Source organism: Suillus fuscotomentosus (genome assembly GCF_016647785.1).
Source record: "Suillus fuscotomentosus strain FC203 chromosome Unknown F5891scaffold_69, whole genome shotgun sequence".
Taxonomy (NCBI): domain Eukaryota; kingdom Fungi; phylum Basidiomycota; class Agaricomycetes; order Boletales; family Suillaceae; genus Suillus; species Suillus fuscotomentosus.
Window position 1 is genome coordinate 80,859 of NW_024539581.1, and position 19,494 is coordinate 100,352.

General features: G+C 39.9%; 2 protein-coding genes across 2 annotated transcripts; both read left to right on the top strand.

The window, feature by feature from the left end:
- Positions 1-7,676: 7,676 nt before the first annotated feature.
- F5891DRAFT_1194405 (uncharacterized protein) lies at positions 7,677-7,932 on the top strand (the record flags this gene model as incomplete). The annotated part of the gene is made up of 2 exons (XM_041367922.1): positions 7,677-7,845; positions 7,904-7,932. The coding sequence occupies 2 exons, from the start codon at positions 7,677-7,679 to the stop codon at positions 7,930-7,932; spliced, it is 198 nt and encodes a 65-aa protein (XP_041220778.1).
- An 8,467-nt stretch (positions 7,933-16,399) lies between these two features.
- On the top strand, positions 16,400-17,232 carry F5891DRAFT_1194406 (uncharacterized protein; the record flags this gene model as incomplete). Its single annotated transcript, XM_041367923.1, has 2 exons — positions 16,400-16,436; positions 17,048-17,232. 2 exons carry the CDS (start codon positions 16,400-16,402, stop codon positions 17,230-17,232), a joined length of 222 nt encoding a protein of 73 aa, XP_041220779.1.
- Between the last annotated feature and the right edge of the window lie 2,262 nt (positions 17,233-19,494).

The window sequence follows — 19,494 nt, forward strand, 5'->3', positions numbered from 1 at the left end:
CTAGAGCATACTTCAGAGCCATTCCGAGCAGGCACAAAAAATGAGAGAGATAGCTTATAACCGTGACAATAGCCCCTCCAATTGCTCTCGTGGCTCCTTCTCCAGCTCTCTTAACCTATTGGACCATGAATGGAATAAGGCACACAATCTCTGCCACTCTGTACATAAAGAAATCTTGGATGACATCATGCAAAGTGGAGGGATGTAAAAGAAGGGTGGGCGGCTGTGAATGCATGAATGGCATCAGTGACATGGGTATGAGAGGCCCCAGCGCTGTTTGGATGTAGTTAGAGGGGTAAACAAAGGAAGGGTTGGATTTGGCATGCACTCTATATGCTCATTCATCTTTAACCAAAACTGATGACAGGTATAAAGCTTTTCCATGTCTGTAGCATCTTTCTCAGTGCTGCATTGTCGTTGATGAAACATATGAGCCAGCTGAGCCCATCTTTTTGCAAGGTGAGTTTTAGAGTGGCCACGAGAATAAATGCATGCACCACTCTTGAGAACAGCCTTGCTTAACCCCTGTGCACCTGTCATGAGTGCCCTAGCATCAACCTCAGGTGTAAATGAGAAATGTAGAGGATTATTAGCATTGCTTCCATAAAGTATGGCTTGTGTGAGGTGTACTCTTATGAGGACTGCGCAGCTAGTTCTATGAAGCTGGATTGACTTGGTTATCAGCAAATGGAGTAAAGAACTTGAAGCAGTGAGAGGAGAGGAACATGACTTATGACTGCACCTCCCCCGAGGATGCGAGGATGCCGATGTGGCTGTCTGTAGGCACACTTGTATTATGTAACCTAACTAAATAAGGTTAGTCACATCAGCAAAGACCTTGCATGGAAAATGCATCCGTACCTTGGGCTTGGGCTGAGCATCTGACTAGATGGGGCAGGTGTGGTTCATGGAAGATGAGTTCGCCAAGGTCAAGGATGAGCTTCAATGCAGCCTTTCAGAATATCTACAGCACCCAATGAGCAATGCAAATGATACCACTGGTACAAGTCCCACATTGTCAACATGCTTCTTCAAACTCTGTACACCACTTTCTTGTCAGTGATACTTGATGAGCACATTGACAGAGAAGGGCTCAACAAGAAAGTCAGCATCCTTCAGCCCTGATTTTGCCTTTGCCTGTGGTCCAAGGTAGTCAGCAATATTGCACTTCTCAGAAACATAACCACTGACTTCAAGGACTCCCATGTGGTCAAGGAGAAATGCTTGGATCATGATGAGGTTGTTAGCTGAAAGACATATAAGCACAATTATGAGCAATACGATCTAACCTTTAGAAGACTCACCTGTACAGATGAACAGAAAGCGGAACAAATCGACGGAGACAACTTTACTAAGAAAAATCAATATATGTCATGTGAGTGGCAGAGTGGGAGAGGGTGCTGCTAGCAAGTCATTGTAGGAAAGATAATGGTTTTGGCATTGGGCCCTGAAGAGGAACTGAAAAGTGTGTTCTTCTGCACACAAGTATGCTAATTGCTGAGTTTCAAGTTCAGCTGAGATCTTTTGATGTACATTATATTGGCTTTGGGGTTAGGGTTAATCCATATAAGGATATCTATTCTGGAATGGATCTCCTTAGCCCACCCTAAAGTTGTTAGTACCTGTCTGGTTGTATTAAGTGCTTTACACTATGCTCGATTACTGTGGTCATGCCTGCAATGCTTGGTAGTGAGTGACATATTTGATAATACTGACTTGACTGAAACCATCATGTAAGTTATCATGATTGCCTGGCCACATGCCATGTATCAGTGATCTAGAAAGGTGCTGATATTTCTTATTACCGTCAGAATATTGAGGCATATCACAGTGGGTAAGCTTTAAATTATGAATGAAAGACTCAATTACAATAAGACTCATTGACCAACACTGGCAGAGGAGGTTATTCTATCTGGCACATACCACTGTGCTGTTGAGCTTAGGGGAGTACTTTTGGGTGCCATGTATTTGATGCTCATCACTATATGAGAGATCCTCACACTGTGGTAGCGCTGAGTTGCAATCCCTGGTAAGCAAGGTCATGTGCCTAACTCCATCGTGAAAATCTAATGGCATCCTTCTCAGATCTATACACTGTACCAACTGTGTTCCTGCAACCCCTGAATGATACCTCTCCAGCTTGTGTATGCTTTATTACTTTGTGCACTTCAGCCTCCTCTGCCGAGTGAGAGAAAAAACTGTCTGCTATAGAGTTTCTTCATATCTTCAAATGATCGTAGATCTAAACTTGTGGCCAATGTGCATGAGTTCTGCAATGGCACTAAAAGGGACAGCTTGCGGTTGTCTTGGATGATTTAGTCGGTTTTGCTGTGGAACACATGGTACATTCAAACTGGGTGTCACATCATGCACAAGTACATGTCCTCATTGTATGTCCAATACTCTCCACAAATCAATGATATTCAGGTCGATTTCCCTGTGCAGGTTTCAAGCTATCGGCCCATAGATCAAACTTGTGATGGGCACGAACTGGTGTTGATATCTGATAGCCACTGCGATAATTGCGAGGGAAAAATACAAAGAGGGGGCGCACTTTTACTTTTCACTTGTGCATGGTTGTTGGTGGATTATCATGTAACCGATAAGTGTAGCATCTCTGAAGTCATGAATTTCAAACCCACCAGTTGTGAATAGAGAGGCCAGATAGTAAGGTCACAATGTGGGCATGAGCAGAGGGTTTTGCAGATAAGAGTCACCTTGCAGAATGCACATAAATCAATCAGGTAATAGTGCATGAAAATGTGAATTAATAATCAACAGGAACAAGCTACAGATACAGACCTTCAAGGGTGCCTTCATTCTTCCTGTACAAAACCCACAATGGCTCAGCAACGTCAGCCACAGTTTGAACATTCAACTTACCTGCTCCCTTGCAGCAATGAAGTCTGCTTTCATCACCCGCAAAGCTAGCATGTCCAGACGGTCTTCACACTAGGCAGTGGGAATTCAATCTCAAATATACCATAGCATGTATCTCTGGGTTGCAAAGACTGGATCTGAGAGACAGGAAAGACAAATATCACTTGGACAGTCAAGAAATCTGCCCAGAAAGCTCAGTGTTTGCTAGGAACATTTAATGATATCTGTTATTAGGTTGGTATGTGATAAAGCAAATTGGCAGACAGTAAGACAAAACAATAATAAGGAGTAATCAGTTATATGTGAACATTAAATATAATAGTCTAAGTACAGGAGTCCAAGTCAATATTGTCAAACAATGCAATTATGGTATCTTTGAGTGCTACAACTGACTCCCTCCATGCAGTACCATCTTCAACACTTTGTTCAATCAACCTATCAATGTCTATCTTTTGTCAATTTGTATCTTCCTCTAATTACTCAATATCATCAGTGAGAAAGTCAATCATTACCTGCTTATACTACACCTCTTCTTCTAATTTATCAATGTGATCTTGGTGTTGTTCCAGTCCATCATTATGTGTCATCCACATTTGTCGATCTCTTCATGATGCCTAATGTGCATCTCCTCATACTCATTTTTATCCCTACACTAATCTGCCTCCAAATTCTTAACATGATACTCCAGCCTTTCTAACATCTCAAGGAGAGTGTAGAAGTACTCCTTCATGGTGCATTCCTGTGCTACAGAACCATATAATTAAATCCCTTCTTCTTATCATTTTTATTTATGTTAGTATGTTCAATTCATGTTTTGGAATAATAAGTATATATATTTAATAATTTTCCAGCCAACTTTAAATGAATGTGTATCTATTTGCTAGCTTTGATAGGGATAAGTTCTGTATCTGCAGCTTTAAATGCAGAAAGGCACATTGATTAACAGTATATGTGATGGAAAATAGAATATGAATGACTAGATATAGTGTTTGGATCAGGAAGGAGAGAAATAAGAGAACAGACAGTTTAACATTGCCCTCACACATTCATTGCATACTAATTCTCTTATTATCACCATAGCCAAGCAATATTCTATGTGTTATCTCCAATAATAGGATAAGTCTAATGTATTTTGTAGCATTTATTGGGACACATGTTTTTGGACTTTGATGCTTTCAAGCTTTGCATTACATGACACTTGCAAGGCCATCACATGATGTCATATCTCAAGTTCTTAAGTCCCTTACTTCCTTATATAACTTCTAGTATCTTACTAATTTCTTATAACCTTCAAACTATGTGTGTCTCAGAATGAAGCAAAACCAAGGAAACCAAGTCTCAAGAATCTTAATCACTTTCTCAAGCCCATTATAAATGATATTGATTGTCTATAAAAAGATACCATTGTGACACTCAGACCCATGCTGGGTACCTCTGCTTTAATGAACATTGCTAAAAATCCACTCTCCTGCTTTATTATATCAGAAATCCATTGCCATAATATATATTTGTTTTGATCTTCTCCTAGATGTCGTCAGGTATGGGCCTGAGCCAAGATATTGACCAGGAAGATTTCATCATGGCCAAGAATGATTCAATTTGGGTGCTGATGTCTAGACCATCTGCGCAGAGGCCGGTATCTAGGATTTGTGGATGCAGCTGACGAAAGTGGACTTTACTGCTGCAAGGAAAAAAGTAAGTTGGACATTCGAACAGCAGGTGATGTTACTAAGCTATTGTAGGTTTTGTACAAGATAAAGCCAAAGACGCAATCACTGCTCATCTTGGCATACATAAAGGTAAGTACACACCCATCCTCACCATAGTTGCTGGACATTCTTATGCAAACCTGCCATAGCACTCTGCAAATCACTATTAATGAAGATGTCAGGCAAAAGATCAAAGCCTAGGCAGTCCTTGAAGATAATTGTTACTCAAGAGATTGCGGTGTAGAAACAACTATCCAGATGGTGGTATTCTGAACTATGTGTTGGGTCTGCTTGCCTAAGCTGCTATGCTTGTGGTGACAAGTGCATTCGACCCTAAAGGGGAAGCAAGTACAGCAGAGATCTAGGGGTTGGTGCAAAGGGTGCCGTTCATCGGCCGACGTAGAGCGCGAGAACGAAGCGCTTAGGGTGGCCGATGCACGGGAAGGTAGTGCTTGAGCGGCGCGAAGCGCGGGAAAAGCGCAAGGTGGGTTTACAAGCAGAGGTTCGTAATAGACGTTAAGGATGTTCTTATTGCCAATAGATACTGACTATGGCATGTGACGGATGAGCTTTACACTGATAGTGAGGTGCAGGGAGCTTCTATATGATTCGATGATGTAAAATATGAACTACAGGCGCTTATATATGTCTAAAAATGCGCCCCTGAAGCGGAGCCGAAGCGAGTAGGTAAGGTATGTAATAAGGGTCCATGACATGAGAATTGAGCAATCATTAAATAGAATATGGTTTGATATGGAGAAAATGATAGGAACACATACCAGTGAGGTTATTTTGGACAATGGATGGACGTGCGACGTAGGGCGCTTTGAGCGCAGGAAAGCGCGCCTAATGCGCGCGCAAGAATGCTGCGCTTGGGGCGGCCGATGCATGGGAAGGTAGTGTGCGCTTGGCACGGGAGAGTTTCGCTTCGCATAGGGAATGATTGGAAAGGTATTGGCACAAGTTGTGCATCAAACTGTACTCTGAGACAGGTCGCATATATAGCCTCTGCAAGGCCACAGAGATATCAGTCTCTACAGCGGCCCCCCTGCCAATGAAAATTCAGCAGGAGTATCAGGCATCCTGATTGGGACATTGTCACCCAGGTTCTTTGTAATACCAGGTTAAACGCGATGATAATACCAAGTAGCGAAAGTGTTCTCCACCTTCAAAGGTTCTGAGTCTAAATGCTGACATGCACCAAATTGGTTTGATGCATGAATGACTAATGCTCTCTCATGAGCCTAATACCCAAGAAACCATTATGGAACAATTTCTCTCTACTCTAAAGTCAGAAGGCAGCTGAGACAATATTTCATTTCACTGGACTCAGATAGACTGAATATTTTTGTACATTTAATTCTGTGATGAATCTTGATTAGTCACCATCGACGATGACTCAGAATAAATCCTATGCATGTCAGGCAACTGTGAAAAATAATTCTTGCATAACTTACCTTGTGAAAACTCCTTTAAAACCCTGAATACATGGCTCACGTCATTTCTATGAACAATAATGTAACACCAGAACAAAACACCAACAAATCTTGAATATTTCTTTTGCGTGGCATAATCAGCTTGTCACATGACCTTTGGTCACATGATACTAAGCCATATAACCTAACAGTCAGGTGACCCATGACCTAACACCAAATCATGACAAAGCCATATCTTAAGATGACTAAAGACTGATGACACAATCATGATACAAATGACTCATATAAATAGCTACTGGTACACTCTGAATAAGCCCATTCCTCTTAAGAATGTGGGAAATAGTAGCACAGCCACCACATTTTGTCTATATAAGACCCTAATTTTTGCCCATAATAATAAGAAGCCCCACTTTAAAAAGATAGAATTGAGTGTGAAGTGTGATCAGTGTCAACAACAGTGACAAGAGTTGTTAAGCAACTAACTGAGAGGTCATTGTGTGCAACAGCCAGCAATACCCTTAGCTCATCATCAACAACTGAGGTTACCTTGAGCTCACTGTGCTCAACATTGGGCAAACTTTGTCTTTGATTTTCTACTGGTGAACCTCTAGTTTCTTTTTGTCTTCTGTTTTTGTTTCTTTTCTTTTTCTCTTTGTTTTTTTTCCGCTTCATTTAAAGTCTGCGTGTTATTGTTCTGAATTCATGCCAGGATCTTCGTGTTATCTTTACATCCATCTAAGCAAAGGCTTAGTGGGAAGACTTCAAGAGTTGATAGTGATACTTGACCTCACTCATCTGAGTAGCAATACTGAGCCAGGGTTTTCTTTGTCTGCTAGACTTTAGTTATTGAATAGGGGACTTGGTACTGAAAGCCAAGGACATCTATTCCTGATTCTGTTTAATACTCATTGTGAGTTCCTTGGCAGCAGGTTCAATAGTGAGCTAAAAGTTCTACTGAACATTGATTAGTTCTGACCTTTGATTCTACCTGTTTATGCTGAGGCGGTGATTGTTATAACTTCGCACGACTTTCTGTAGTAAGTTTATTACAAAAAGCATTATTACTGAAGGAAGGGTTTCTCTTATCATTCTATTTCTTTTTTTCTCAGCACCATATTGTTGGGCTGACTTTTCTCTTTTTCTCTAGTTGCTGCCATACTGTTGGGGTGATTACATTCTGTTCATTTTCTATTGCATCCATACTGTTGGATTAATTGCATTTGTTGCTGACCTCACAGAAGTACTTTTGTCTGAACATAGCTTGGGAAAGTATAAACAGCTACCCACAAACGAACACATTATCAGCCATTAGTATTTGTCTAAATTGCTGACTGTGGAGATATTTGTTTTTATAGGTGTTTATCTATAGATCATCTATCTAAGAAGATAACATCAGAGCATTGGGCCACATTGAGCATTGGGAGAGGGCTCCTGTGATTATATCAGCATAATGGACAGTACTCAAGTACTCACAATATAAGACTAGGTGTGATGATCTCCATGGGCAGCATCTAGTAAGCTTTCTTGCTTTAAGTCGCTGTACGGGATGATCTTAATATCACCATTCTTCATCTTTGGCACAGCCTCACATTTAACAAAGTCATCTGGCTTTTGTACACCTATAATGTGATGTCCAATTCTGGCGTAAACTATGACAGATCCCCAGGTCATTTCAGATGATGGCTCTGAGGAAGTGGAGGAAGAGACAAGAAGAATCAGAGAACATTTTATCATAGATGAAAATGAGGATGAGGAGGAAGACAATGACAATGATGAGGCAAGGCATGACAAAGGAAGTGGTGCAAGAGGAGATATTGGAGGTGCAGTAAACATATATGAATTGGGCTTATAATTATAATGTTCTAATTATTTTCTCAGACAAGGAGGCCTTGGAAGAAGACTACTAGAGTAAAAACTGGACACTTCATTCAGGAATCAACTGACTCGTTGTAAAGATACAACAATGCTTGATACTATACGAAGTAAGTGTTAGCAATATAAAAATGTTGTAGTGGTCTTGGACAGCCTAGTCTGCTATACTTGCTAGACAAGTGTGTTCAACCCAAGGGGTTAGCTATTGGAATAAGTCTGTATTTAGTTAATTGATAAACTGTCAAAAGTCTGAATGTGAGAAATGGAATCCGAAGGTATAATTATGAGTCCGATGCCAAAGTGTTGGCCGATGTTTTCAGGTTTTGCGGGTTAGCGGGTTTCGGGTGTGGATTTGCGTCGGGTTTAAAAGGGAACATCGGGTATAGCGAGCAGTATGTGGATTATCGATAACGGCAGGTGTTTCGGATGAAAAGAGCGGTAATATTCACAATGTCAACTAAGAACTATGGAATATCGGATTTGACCACAAAGCATCGGGAGACGGCTCCCTATTACTTGGATGATGAATGTGCTATGTGGAAACCAATATATATATAAGTACATAGAAATATGGAACCCTATAGGCAAAAGTAGTGGCTGAAGAATTTCGGATCTGATGTACATGTAAATAAACACAAGGTGCTGCATACTATGGGAAAAACATGTAATAGCACTGGCGATGACGTAAGTAATGTGCGAAATAATCAACTATGCACCTAGTAGGGTGAGCTGACAAGACAAGACACGGATAGGACAAGTGCATGGGGAAAATGTCAGGTCTGATGCAGCCAATGTGTTGGGTCCGCTGGTCACAGTGTCGGGTTCAGCAAATATGTGTTGGGTTGCATCAGGAAGTGAATAGTGTGATGGACATTTAACGTAATGTGTGAAATAGCTGAATATGGGCCTAGCGCAAGCTCGAGTGCTACATTGTTTATGGTGTGGGCCAGAAGGTTGTCTTCACCTGCTCCATCAACCTCTAAGCACCAGCCAGTTGTGGAATCGTCAAAAGATGACTTAGATAACAAGAACTGATGACCAGTCCAGGATATTAAGTGGATTTGAAATGATGGGTGCACTGGAGGTGGACATGATGATGAGAAAGATGTGGTTAATTCCAACAACTATGAAGATGAAGATGAAGGTGCTGGCCCTGGCCCTGGCACTATGGATGAGCAGGAACATGAGGAAAGATGAAGAGATAAGCAAAAATGAGAGAGGGAGAGGTTGATGCATGCTCTTCACTTTTTTCATCCAAGAGTTTGAGGTCCTGTATATTTGGACTCACAGATGGGACTACATCTCATATCTCAACCCTTGAGAAATATGCACTTCAGTGATGTCAGTTGGAGGTGCACCTCTAGATTTTACACTTGAAAAAAAAAGACAAGTCGCCAGATGCAGCAGCTGGAGTATGGCAGATAAGAATAATACAATCAAACAACTGACTACTTTAGAGAAGGCTGATATGCAATAAATACTGAATCTGTGCCTCAGATGTGTAATAAAGCCTGACATACATAGGTCAACCAGGGTCATGTCCGAGTGCTGCCTGCAAGTTGACCTAAGTGTGAGAGCATTTGAGAGGTGGGAGGTCAGATCTCAGACCTGTAAATTATGGGGTAGTGAGGAAAATAAAAGTTAAAAAATTGAAAGAGAAAATGTATGGAGATATTCGAGGGTCTTGGGGCAGAGTTGGTTGTTGCATTCTTTGAGCTCTATGGGGTCCTCTTGGAACTAGGTTCATCCACTGCTATGAGAGCATCTGTCGGTAAGCTTTCTCCTCTCTCTTCATCATAGACAGCTCGACATCATACACAGCAAGATTATGCACTGAGAGTACTACTTGCAGAATCATCTAGAGCCTAATCAGATCCATCCCAAGCATATACAAAATATTGTGAGAACAAGAGAGTAAAAACTCACAAACAATAGCCCCTCCCTCCAACCTCTCTCGTGGATTCTTTTCCAGCCCTCCCAACCTGTTCCACTATCCCTTCCCTTACAATCCCGTGTGCAAGGAAATGAGCCTTAGTTGCCCCCTCGAAAGTGATATAAAGCTCCCTGCTGGTTTGATTTTGTCTGAGCAATTAGAGCCCATAGGAGTTGGATCAGAAGTGGTTTGTATTAAAAGTCCACCTCATACTCATCTTCGAGTCAAAGCAGTGTCTCCATTATGTCTGCACTCTCAATGTTCAAAACAAGTGTGGCTTTATCCCTAATTCTAGATATCAGTGTTAATTCAACACGGGAAAAGCACGATAAGCCAACCTTTTTAATGCTCCTAAGTGTCTCATTTCCACCCTCCTCAAATGTCATGTTCCTAAGTACCACTGTCTGCCTAAATGCAGTAGATATGTGCTGCAGAAAGGTCTAAGAGGGCACAGAAATGGCCATTGTGATGCCACTGTCATAGGCTAGCTTGCAATCCAAAAGGTCAATTCAAAAATGCAGACACTGGGTAGAAAGCATATGCACAGCAAATTCTCTGATGATCATGTCACCTAATATGGCAGGGAGGTCCCCATTGAGAGAGTTATGAACACTTCCATTGTTTGTGATCAGCTTAAGCCAAGCCTTATCTCTACAGCGCACCAAAGCACATCAGTCTAGGCATGATCCACTGCCTTGAAGGTCCACAATATCAACAGCCCTTCCCACAAAATCTGAGCATTGACCAACCTGCTCCACTCAGCCATCTTTCACACTCACAGATCCCACTTTATTAGAATTACACCACACCTTAGTCGAGCCCCACCCCTCATATCAAGCCCCGAGACATTCATGAATAACACCCCCTTGAAGATCCAAGGTTCAACAGGGGTAGTACCCTCGTGTGTGACCATTGTCACCTTCTCAGAATCAAAATTGAGAGTGCGAGAGGGTGTGGTGGGCCCCTTGGCGACATGGCAGCTGAAAAGGGAGAGCTGAGCAATAGCATTAATGTAAGACCTAAGTAGGCAGTGAAGCAAGTGGAAGTGGGTGAGAGGCCCAAATCACAACATCTAGTTCCAATTAGACAATTAGATTCATCTTTTATGTATCCTGCAATCCAACCAAAACTTTTATATAATAAGTAACCTCAGATACCTGCTTTTAGCATCCCAATCCAATGGCCCATCCCCATGGCAGTAGCAGGAGTAGTATAAGTAATGGAGAGAAGCATGAGTATAGGGTCAAGGCCATAATAGTATGCTTGGGTGGGTTCATGCAAGAGGTAGAAGCTGATAATGGGGCAGCCAGACTGCAAGCAAGTATTAGTTGGGAGCAAGGTCAAAGTTTTATGATAGAAGTGAGTACAGATGACATGCATTAAAGATAAAGGTAAATTATGATCATGGTGTAAAATATGCATATGAGTTGTGTGGCTCTAGACACGAGGTGCATTATCACAGCATATGTAAAGAAGGAAGTGAGGTTAAGGCGACATTCACCTTCAAAAGAATAATGCTGATCTGGCAGCGCAGAAGAGTCAACTTAAGGCACATCATGCCCATAGACACAAGGGGGGTTTCACCTTATGTGTGAGTGAGCAAGGAGAATAATGAGGTGTCTTCCAGGACATACCACATGCATGTCCATCAGGTATTGTCAAAAGTGAGAAAGACTTCATGTGTTGCCAGTGAGGCATAAGAGAGTGATCAAAGCAAGAACCAATCATTAAAGATGTAAGGAGGCTGAAAGAGCATGGAAGAAGGTGAATATTCAGCTGTAGGATGAAGTTTAAATTTTATTATGAACACTTAGCCATCTAGTAAACAAGGTTTATGGTCAGCATTAGACAATGTGTGCATTGAGTCAACTCTAACAGATATAATTTGCACTCCTAGAAAGAATTTGTGTGGTTGTGTATATAGTGGGTATATTTCTCTTCTACCATGTTTAATGTGATATCTCTCAGCATCTGGATGGTCTGACAGTTTCCGGGATTCATGGACTTTCAACTTTGCATCTGTTGATAGTTCTGTCTGGGACTGTCCCCTGTTTTTGACCTCATTTATTCCACTATTGCAGTCTTATAACTAACAATCTATCTTGTTCCCTTCTACAAGATCACCATTAGAGCTCATACAACAGATTTAGGGTGTTGCTGACATAATCCGGCAATAATCGCAACTTTCTGAAGACTTGTCAATCATCCTTCACCGAACCAGCCTATAGTTGGTTTCATCCTCACTTTTCAAGTTGATGTTTTTTGCTTATTCCTCAGTCTAGGTAAGATTGTCCTTCCTCCATGGCTCTATCCACTCAATCGGATGGGTCATATAGAATTATTTGGTATTTTTGGCACACCATCTAAGATACGATGATGCTACTCCAGTGAACATGGCCATAATTTTGGGGACACATATCTTTGACCTCTCAGGATATTTGACAGTGTTATTGGGAAGCTTGTGGATGTATGAGTTTATTCCTCTTGGCTGGAACCAAACTGATCATTTTGCATAGGTACATCCTTATGCAAAGGTCGTACTGGGAAGACTGTCTTCTGCATCCAAAGTACGCATTGTTTCACTCCAAGTCTTATCTCCTGCCTCAGCTGTTATGTATGCAGATAGTTCTCACTCAAACAGATTAGGACCAAGGAATACTCCAGCTTCTTGAGAAGTTAGGTCAAGTCTACAATTTCATGATGCAAGACAAGACTCTTGGTGGAATTCCATCAATACAGGGCATCATCGGACAAATAGTTCAGCAGACTCTCAAGTGCTCCCAGTTCATTCCTCAGCTAACTCCTGTGAGGATTCTATGACTTTTTGTGCTTTCCTCATTTGTTCACTATCACTACTCTACTGTATCTACAGAGAAGAGACTCAGGAAAAATGTTATCTCTGAAGCAGAAAGTACAACTCAACAGTCTATTAATGTTTTGGATGCACTCATTCAAAGCTTCTAGGACCAAGTTACTCGTGATGTAGAGATATTTGTTTACCATACAGATGAGGACTAGATGTACTTTTCATTTAGCATCTATTCATATGTCTTCAGGCAAGACACTAGACCTTAGTGGCATGGTGTATGCAGAAGGCACAGACAGGTCTAGATACTGGGAAAAAGTGCTTTCCAAGGACATACATGGAAATCATCTCTAAGATCATAGACTAGATTAACAGCACCAAAGACCACATTCAGTGGGTGCTCTGGCTATCTGGCCCTGCAGTTAGCCATTGCCCACACATCATGTTGATAAATTATGATATTCTTATGAGCTGCATAGGTGTTGCACAGCTGGAAGGCCACAAAGTTTATTATTTCTGTATACTATTATTTATTATAAGTAATGTGTATATATAAATTAGAACTTATTAACATTACAAAATCCATGATCTATATCATGTTGATAAATTGTGATATTTTTATGCACTGCATGGGTGCTGCACAGCTAGAAGGCTGCAATATTAAACAAGTGTCTTTTGATACTTGTGTTAGGACCTATAGGAAGTTACAAGTTATATTATTCTCATTTCATCTAGCAACAAGTTCTTCTCAGCCATCACTCATCCAATAATCATCTGCTCTCGGATCTGCTTCTCTGTACCGTCTATCTGTGTCCTTTCCATGTCCACCAAACTCTGCTGGTGTGTGTCCATTTTCTCTTTTGAGTTGACTGATAAGTAGTATGGCTTATTACATGTATCTATGTATTCTGTTCTGCGCACATCCTAATTACATATTACTTATCTGCCTCATTCTTCATCGCTACAGTTCTTGCCTATGGGTTCCAGACACTCATGCAGTAGGATATACTCTCACGCACTACATACAGTATAGTACTTTCTTTCCCTTAGATGCTACCTTTGTTTTGCAGAGTCACTTAGATGTTCCTAGTATCTTTGATCAATTGACAAGCTTTGATTCTTTCTCACTTTGAACACGCATATTCTTGACTGCTCTAAGAACATGCCTCTAAGTTTCCTTACCCAGGCTCTGCACGGATCTGAATTGCTCTCAGATTCTAACTTAGCAATTTATACCTAGTTTTACCTTGGCCTCAGGCCTCGTCTATACCTAGCCACAGAACTGCATATTACCTAGTACCCACCACTCCTTACCTAGAAACCTCTCACTTTCATTCAGTTCTCATTGCATTTTCACTGGACCTGCGGTTTCGCCTTTGTTCCTACTAGCAGATTAGCATTCCAAGATCAGATTTGTTCCCTTCCATTCTGTATTTACTCCTTTCACATTATACTTGAAGGAAGTACTTCATAGCAATCCTCTTGGGTCAACACAGCACATCTGCACTCAGTAGGATTTTATTAGTGCTCTAGCTTTCTTGCTAGCTAGTCACTATTTCTTCTTCACACCGTCTTTGCTTCACCTTGTACAATTTTCATATTATAATAAGGCCTTTATATAAATTTCAGTATCCTCACAAGATACATGTAGCTGTGGTATCTGAGAATTAGGATGTTTCTACCATCTAAAAGTTGGCCTAAATGACATAGCATAGTTATAAGACCCACATTTTTGTATATGCTGAGGAACAGGATTGGGCTGTGTCATCTGAGGATAGTATGGGTGAGTCAGAAGGGCCTCATACCCAGCAGAAAAAATTATGTTTGGCCTAGATATTGCTAGAGAATTTTCTATTCTATATTTAAACAGTAATTAAGAATAAGATCTGACTGGCTTAGAAACAACTCACTATTGCCATCCAATAACCCCTATTTCCATGTTCATTAGATTTGCAGTGCATTCATGGAACTTCTTCATGACAATTGTCACAAGAATAAATGAATATAGGTTTTGGTTATGCAAGGCCAGCAGCAAGTATAGCCTGCCAGGATAATGCACTAACAGCTTCTGACATAAATAGGTTCATGCTTAAAAAGGAACCATAGTAGTCTTGCTAAGGGTAAGAGTCAATCCAGAATGCACAGAAAGTACGCTTATACATGTAATCTATGCTTAGGAGTATAGACAAATCTGTACAATGAGAAATAGTGCTAGATATACTACAAAATACTAGTGAGTACTGAGATTTGGAGATATAATCAAATACTTACATGTTTAATAGTGTGATAAATGAAACATACCTATGATGGGTAGGCAGGTATACATGTATAGTAGGCGCAGTGGTAAGATGGTGATAGTATAGGTTGAAGATAGAGAGCATACCTTATCAATTTGTGATATGATATTACACAGATCTAGATGAGCTCAGATGGCTGGAAGGTGCCATAATTTCCAGTTCCCTGATGTTCTTCATAATTCTAGCTAAAATATTTGTTACAAAGCTTATTATCATCCATAACTATCTTTATCAGAATCTAGCTGACATCTAATTTGAATACTAAGATCTCTATGCTAATAATCTGTAGGTAAGGCATGTCTATAATATATTTAAGATTTTTGAGGGGTTGAAGTATAGCTTTGCTAGCACTGGATAGGAGGCACTGGCAGAGTATGGCAACCATATCTTGATAAACTACATAATACATCTTTATAATTGATATAACAGACAACTCTTTCCTATCAAATATAAACTCTAAGCTGTGAGCTTCAGTAAATTGAAGTTAAGGAAGAGATATATAACTTCAGTGTAAAGCATAATACAACCTACTATATTAGTGAACTGCAAAAAATAAGATTCTCATCTTAGGTTAATCCACTTTTGCATAGTATCTACAAATACTCTAAATGTAATATCATCAATCATTGACTGTCATAATTCAGTGTGTACTAGTATGGATTAAATATCTTAATGATGTGAGTCAGCATTAAAATAAGGCAGCATAAATCACTTTAGCAAGATGACTAGAGGTTAAATGTATAAGTCAAAAACAGACATGTGTATTAATACTGATGGATATGGCAAATGCATCTATGAGAATGAAGAGGATCTAGCTGGCCACCATCAGCTTGAGTAGTGAATATGACTAGGACCAAATCAAAATATGCCCACAAAAGAGATAATTAAGATAATTAAGAGTTTGGCCTTTGGCAGCAGTCTCTCAACTTCTTGGCTCACTGAAGAAGAGTAGGATGCAGTATCACTGGATAATTAGATCTAAGGCTATTCTCTACTATCATAGCAGTCAAAGGTGAGACTAATTTCTTATCCCCTTCATCTCTAGATAAGGCATTTTCTGACCACTAGTGGTCATCTTTATCATTACTAGTATTATCTTGATCTTCTCTAACATCACATATATCTATGTCTTTATCTACATTGCAGCTACTATGTGTATTATTATTATTATTATTATTATTATTAGATTCATTAAAGTCCTTGTTCTTATTATTCTTGTCCTTATCCTCATTAGTGCTATTATTGTCCTTATTATTACCATTTTGATTGGTTTGCACCAAACAACTCAGACTCTGTGTTAGATGCATTATCATTGGAGGAGTCATAATGTTCAGACCTTATGCCATTTGCATCAGCAATGGCGCATGTTCTTTGGCAGTAATGTTAGTTGATGCATGAACACTTGAGTATAGAAAAAAACATAGGTAAATGATCACTTACCATGCTTGCACAGCTGTTGACATGCAATGCATGCTTCACCTGCTTATCCTCAGCAGATTCTTTGTATGTCCCTACAATAATTGTAGTATGGATGCATTTTGCAAACTGTGCTCATTATGGCAGTACCTTGAGGGAGGTCCTGACATTGTCAACAATTGTCAGTGAGATCTTAAGAATAAGTTACATACATGATATGTTACTTCTAATTACTTATGTAGGGTTCCTAAATTTGAATATTTAAGAGAGATTACATGATGACAGCTGTATAAAGAGATAATTCATGTGACTGGTGTCATACAGTCATGTTCAACTATCTTCATTCAAGCTTTTAAGTCATACAACACAATGACATTTGTATTATATTCAAATATTATAGACACACAATCACTTAATGTATTGTTTTATTTCTCTTGCACAAAATCAAGGAACTGACACTGTTTTATTAGTGGCTTCATAAAAATAGATTATGTTTTACATTCAAGCACATAGAGAAGCTTCAGAGTAAGGGACATATAGATTTAGTGCTTAGAGAACAAACTCTGAGAATGTAAATAAGGATGCATAAGTTCAGGATTTTGACTGAAGAAGATAGTTTCAGAATGATGACTATGTGTCATGAGTTCCAAATACGAACCATTATTCATTCCTTAATTCTAAATCCTTTAAGTGTCCAGTCACAGCGTCTGTTCCTGAGAATATGTTTACTGTAGAAGAAGTTCCTATTATTGCGTCTATTGTAGAGTTACCAGAGTCACGTAATCTATCGGACAAAGCTGAAGATGTTGACGTCATGCCTCGCGACACTCTTGGAATGTTCCAGAATCTTACTGCGGCTGCAGCACATGTTATGACATCATAGTTATATATAGAATCATATGATACCTTTAATTATTCTGATTGGTTAGTTAGTTCATACTCAGTTTTGATCTCAGTTTCAATATGTGTATAGGTAGCTCATCGTAGTCAGTAGTTCTTTAGTTCAAACCTCTTGTATCTCCAAGTGAGCAATACCAAGACGTACCTGCTGCCTACCTCCTCTGTGTGATTATTCTGTTGTTTGAGTCCTAGTCTCTGCCCAGCGTTAATTTGTTATTGGGTTGTGACACTATGTTAGGGAGTCTCTCTGAGCATATTATAGTGTTTACAGACAAAATTAGTGCAAAAGAGAGAAGATCCTAACTTTTTGATGATCATACTAAACTCCCACAAGATTGATGGAAAGAACATAGAACTAGGTGGTGCCAAGCTGCTGGCTGCTCTATGCCCTCTATATGAGATACATTAACCTATTGTTAAGGTCGTAGGATCGTAGGATCGGATCCGAAGGACTTGAGCCTCAGCTCGTATGCTGTGCCCCTTTCCCAAGTACTGTCCCTTATTTCAAGTACTAATGATGATGCATCTGAAGGTCCAGACGAGTCTCGTAGTTATATCCGGATGACTTCTGGATATCAGAAACACATATAAAACTAATCTGGACAAGTCCAAACTAGAAACTAACAGAGTATAGACTACCCAAAGGTAGAGCCGAGGATATAGACTATTGGAATCGATCCGAAGCCTCGGAGGGTGACAAGAGTTAGATAGACTCAAGTCCGGAGGACAGAAAGAGGACAATCTAAGATGATATTTGAACTGAGGTACTACAGGACATATATATAAGTTTATATACTAAGAGAATAACGGAAGGATCAGTAAACAAAGGTCCGAGGCTATGTATGAAGCATAGGTTAACAGATCAGTAAGCATACCGGTAATAAGTATAACTGAGATATCGGGAAGAGGAAATACCAAATAGGCTGTGTTTAGTGTTATATAAACAGGAAATGAATTAAGAAGCTTATCGTAAATCAGATCAGAAGCAAATCTATGCATCGGACCGGATCAGATCTAAGGGTTTGAAGTCCAGAAGAGAAGCATGAATATATGGGATATGACACTTGGACACATATCATTGTATTCCTTACTTTGATATACTTGGTATTCCCTAGAACTAGTACAATCCCAGTACTTGGTTTTCCATCAAAACTTCTTTCAGAATGACCTCCAGTCCCTCTGTCTTGACCGCACTTCTAAGGCAAGCTGACACTACCTTAGCCATACATCTGTACATCTGTTAGCCCTATAGCTTTACAAGCTGCTGTGCTTACCAAGCTTGTCAGAGGATAACTTAGGTTTCATCTGAGCTAGAACACCATCCTTCTGTCTATGTGTGACCACTAGACAATTAGTCATTCAGCTAGAGAAGGCTCGACTTATCCAAGTCATAACAGACTGCCTATAGAATTATCTCTTGATGTAATATGCAAGGGATATCTTGTTAAAATTGAGGATGAGAAAAGGAAAGGATATCTTGTTAAAATTGAGGATGAGAAAAGGAAAGGATACCTAAAGTGCATTCTGTGGTCCAAAGGTATATCCAAACTACTGAAGTACCAGTCCAATGTGTCTGAATGTGGTCCAATGTTGAGAAATGAAGGTCCAAGGTGGTGCAAAGCATCAGAAGAGCTTCTGGTGAAACAAAAAGGTTTTTGGGGATGAATATGGTGGGTATGTCGGAATATGCAAAGTCTATCAAAAGAACTTAAAGATATTGAGAAGCAAAAATGGCAATGGTCAAGCCAAACAATCATTCCAAATGAACAAAGAGATTGATTGCGCAAAGTATGAATATCCAAAAGTGACTCTACTAACTATGACTCATAGAAAGGGAAGTAAAGTGGGGTCCAAAGTAGTTAGCAAGCCAGATTATATCCTATGATGTAAAAGTCCAGAAACTACATAGGCAAGAACTGTAGCAAGATAAGCTATCCAAAATCTGAAATGTAATGAGACTCAAGGTATGTTGTAACACTCAGGTTGGCGCTGGACATGTATTCCATCATATTCACATATTCCATTCCTCAACACCCTTCTGATCTTCCAAGAGTTCCATATGTTCATCCAAGTTGTCCAAATGCCATCTGTCATCTTTCGAGGCCTGTTTAGTACTTCTGATCCTCCATACCATGTCCTGTCCTTGTCCATTTGACTTCACTGGTGCATTTTTCACTTGGTTATCAGTTATTGATTATGTCTTAGGGGCACATATGTCAAAAAGCCTTGTTAATATGTATAGATA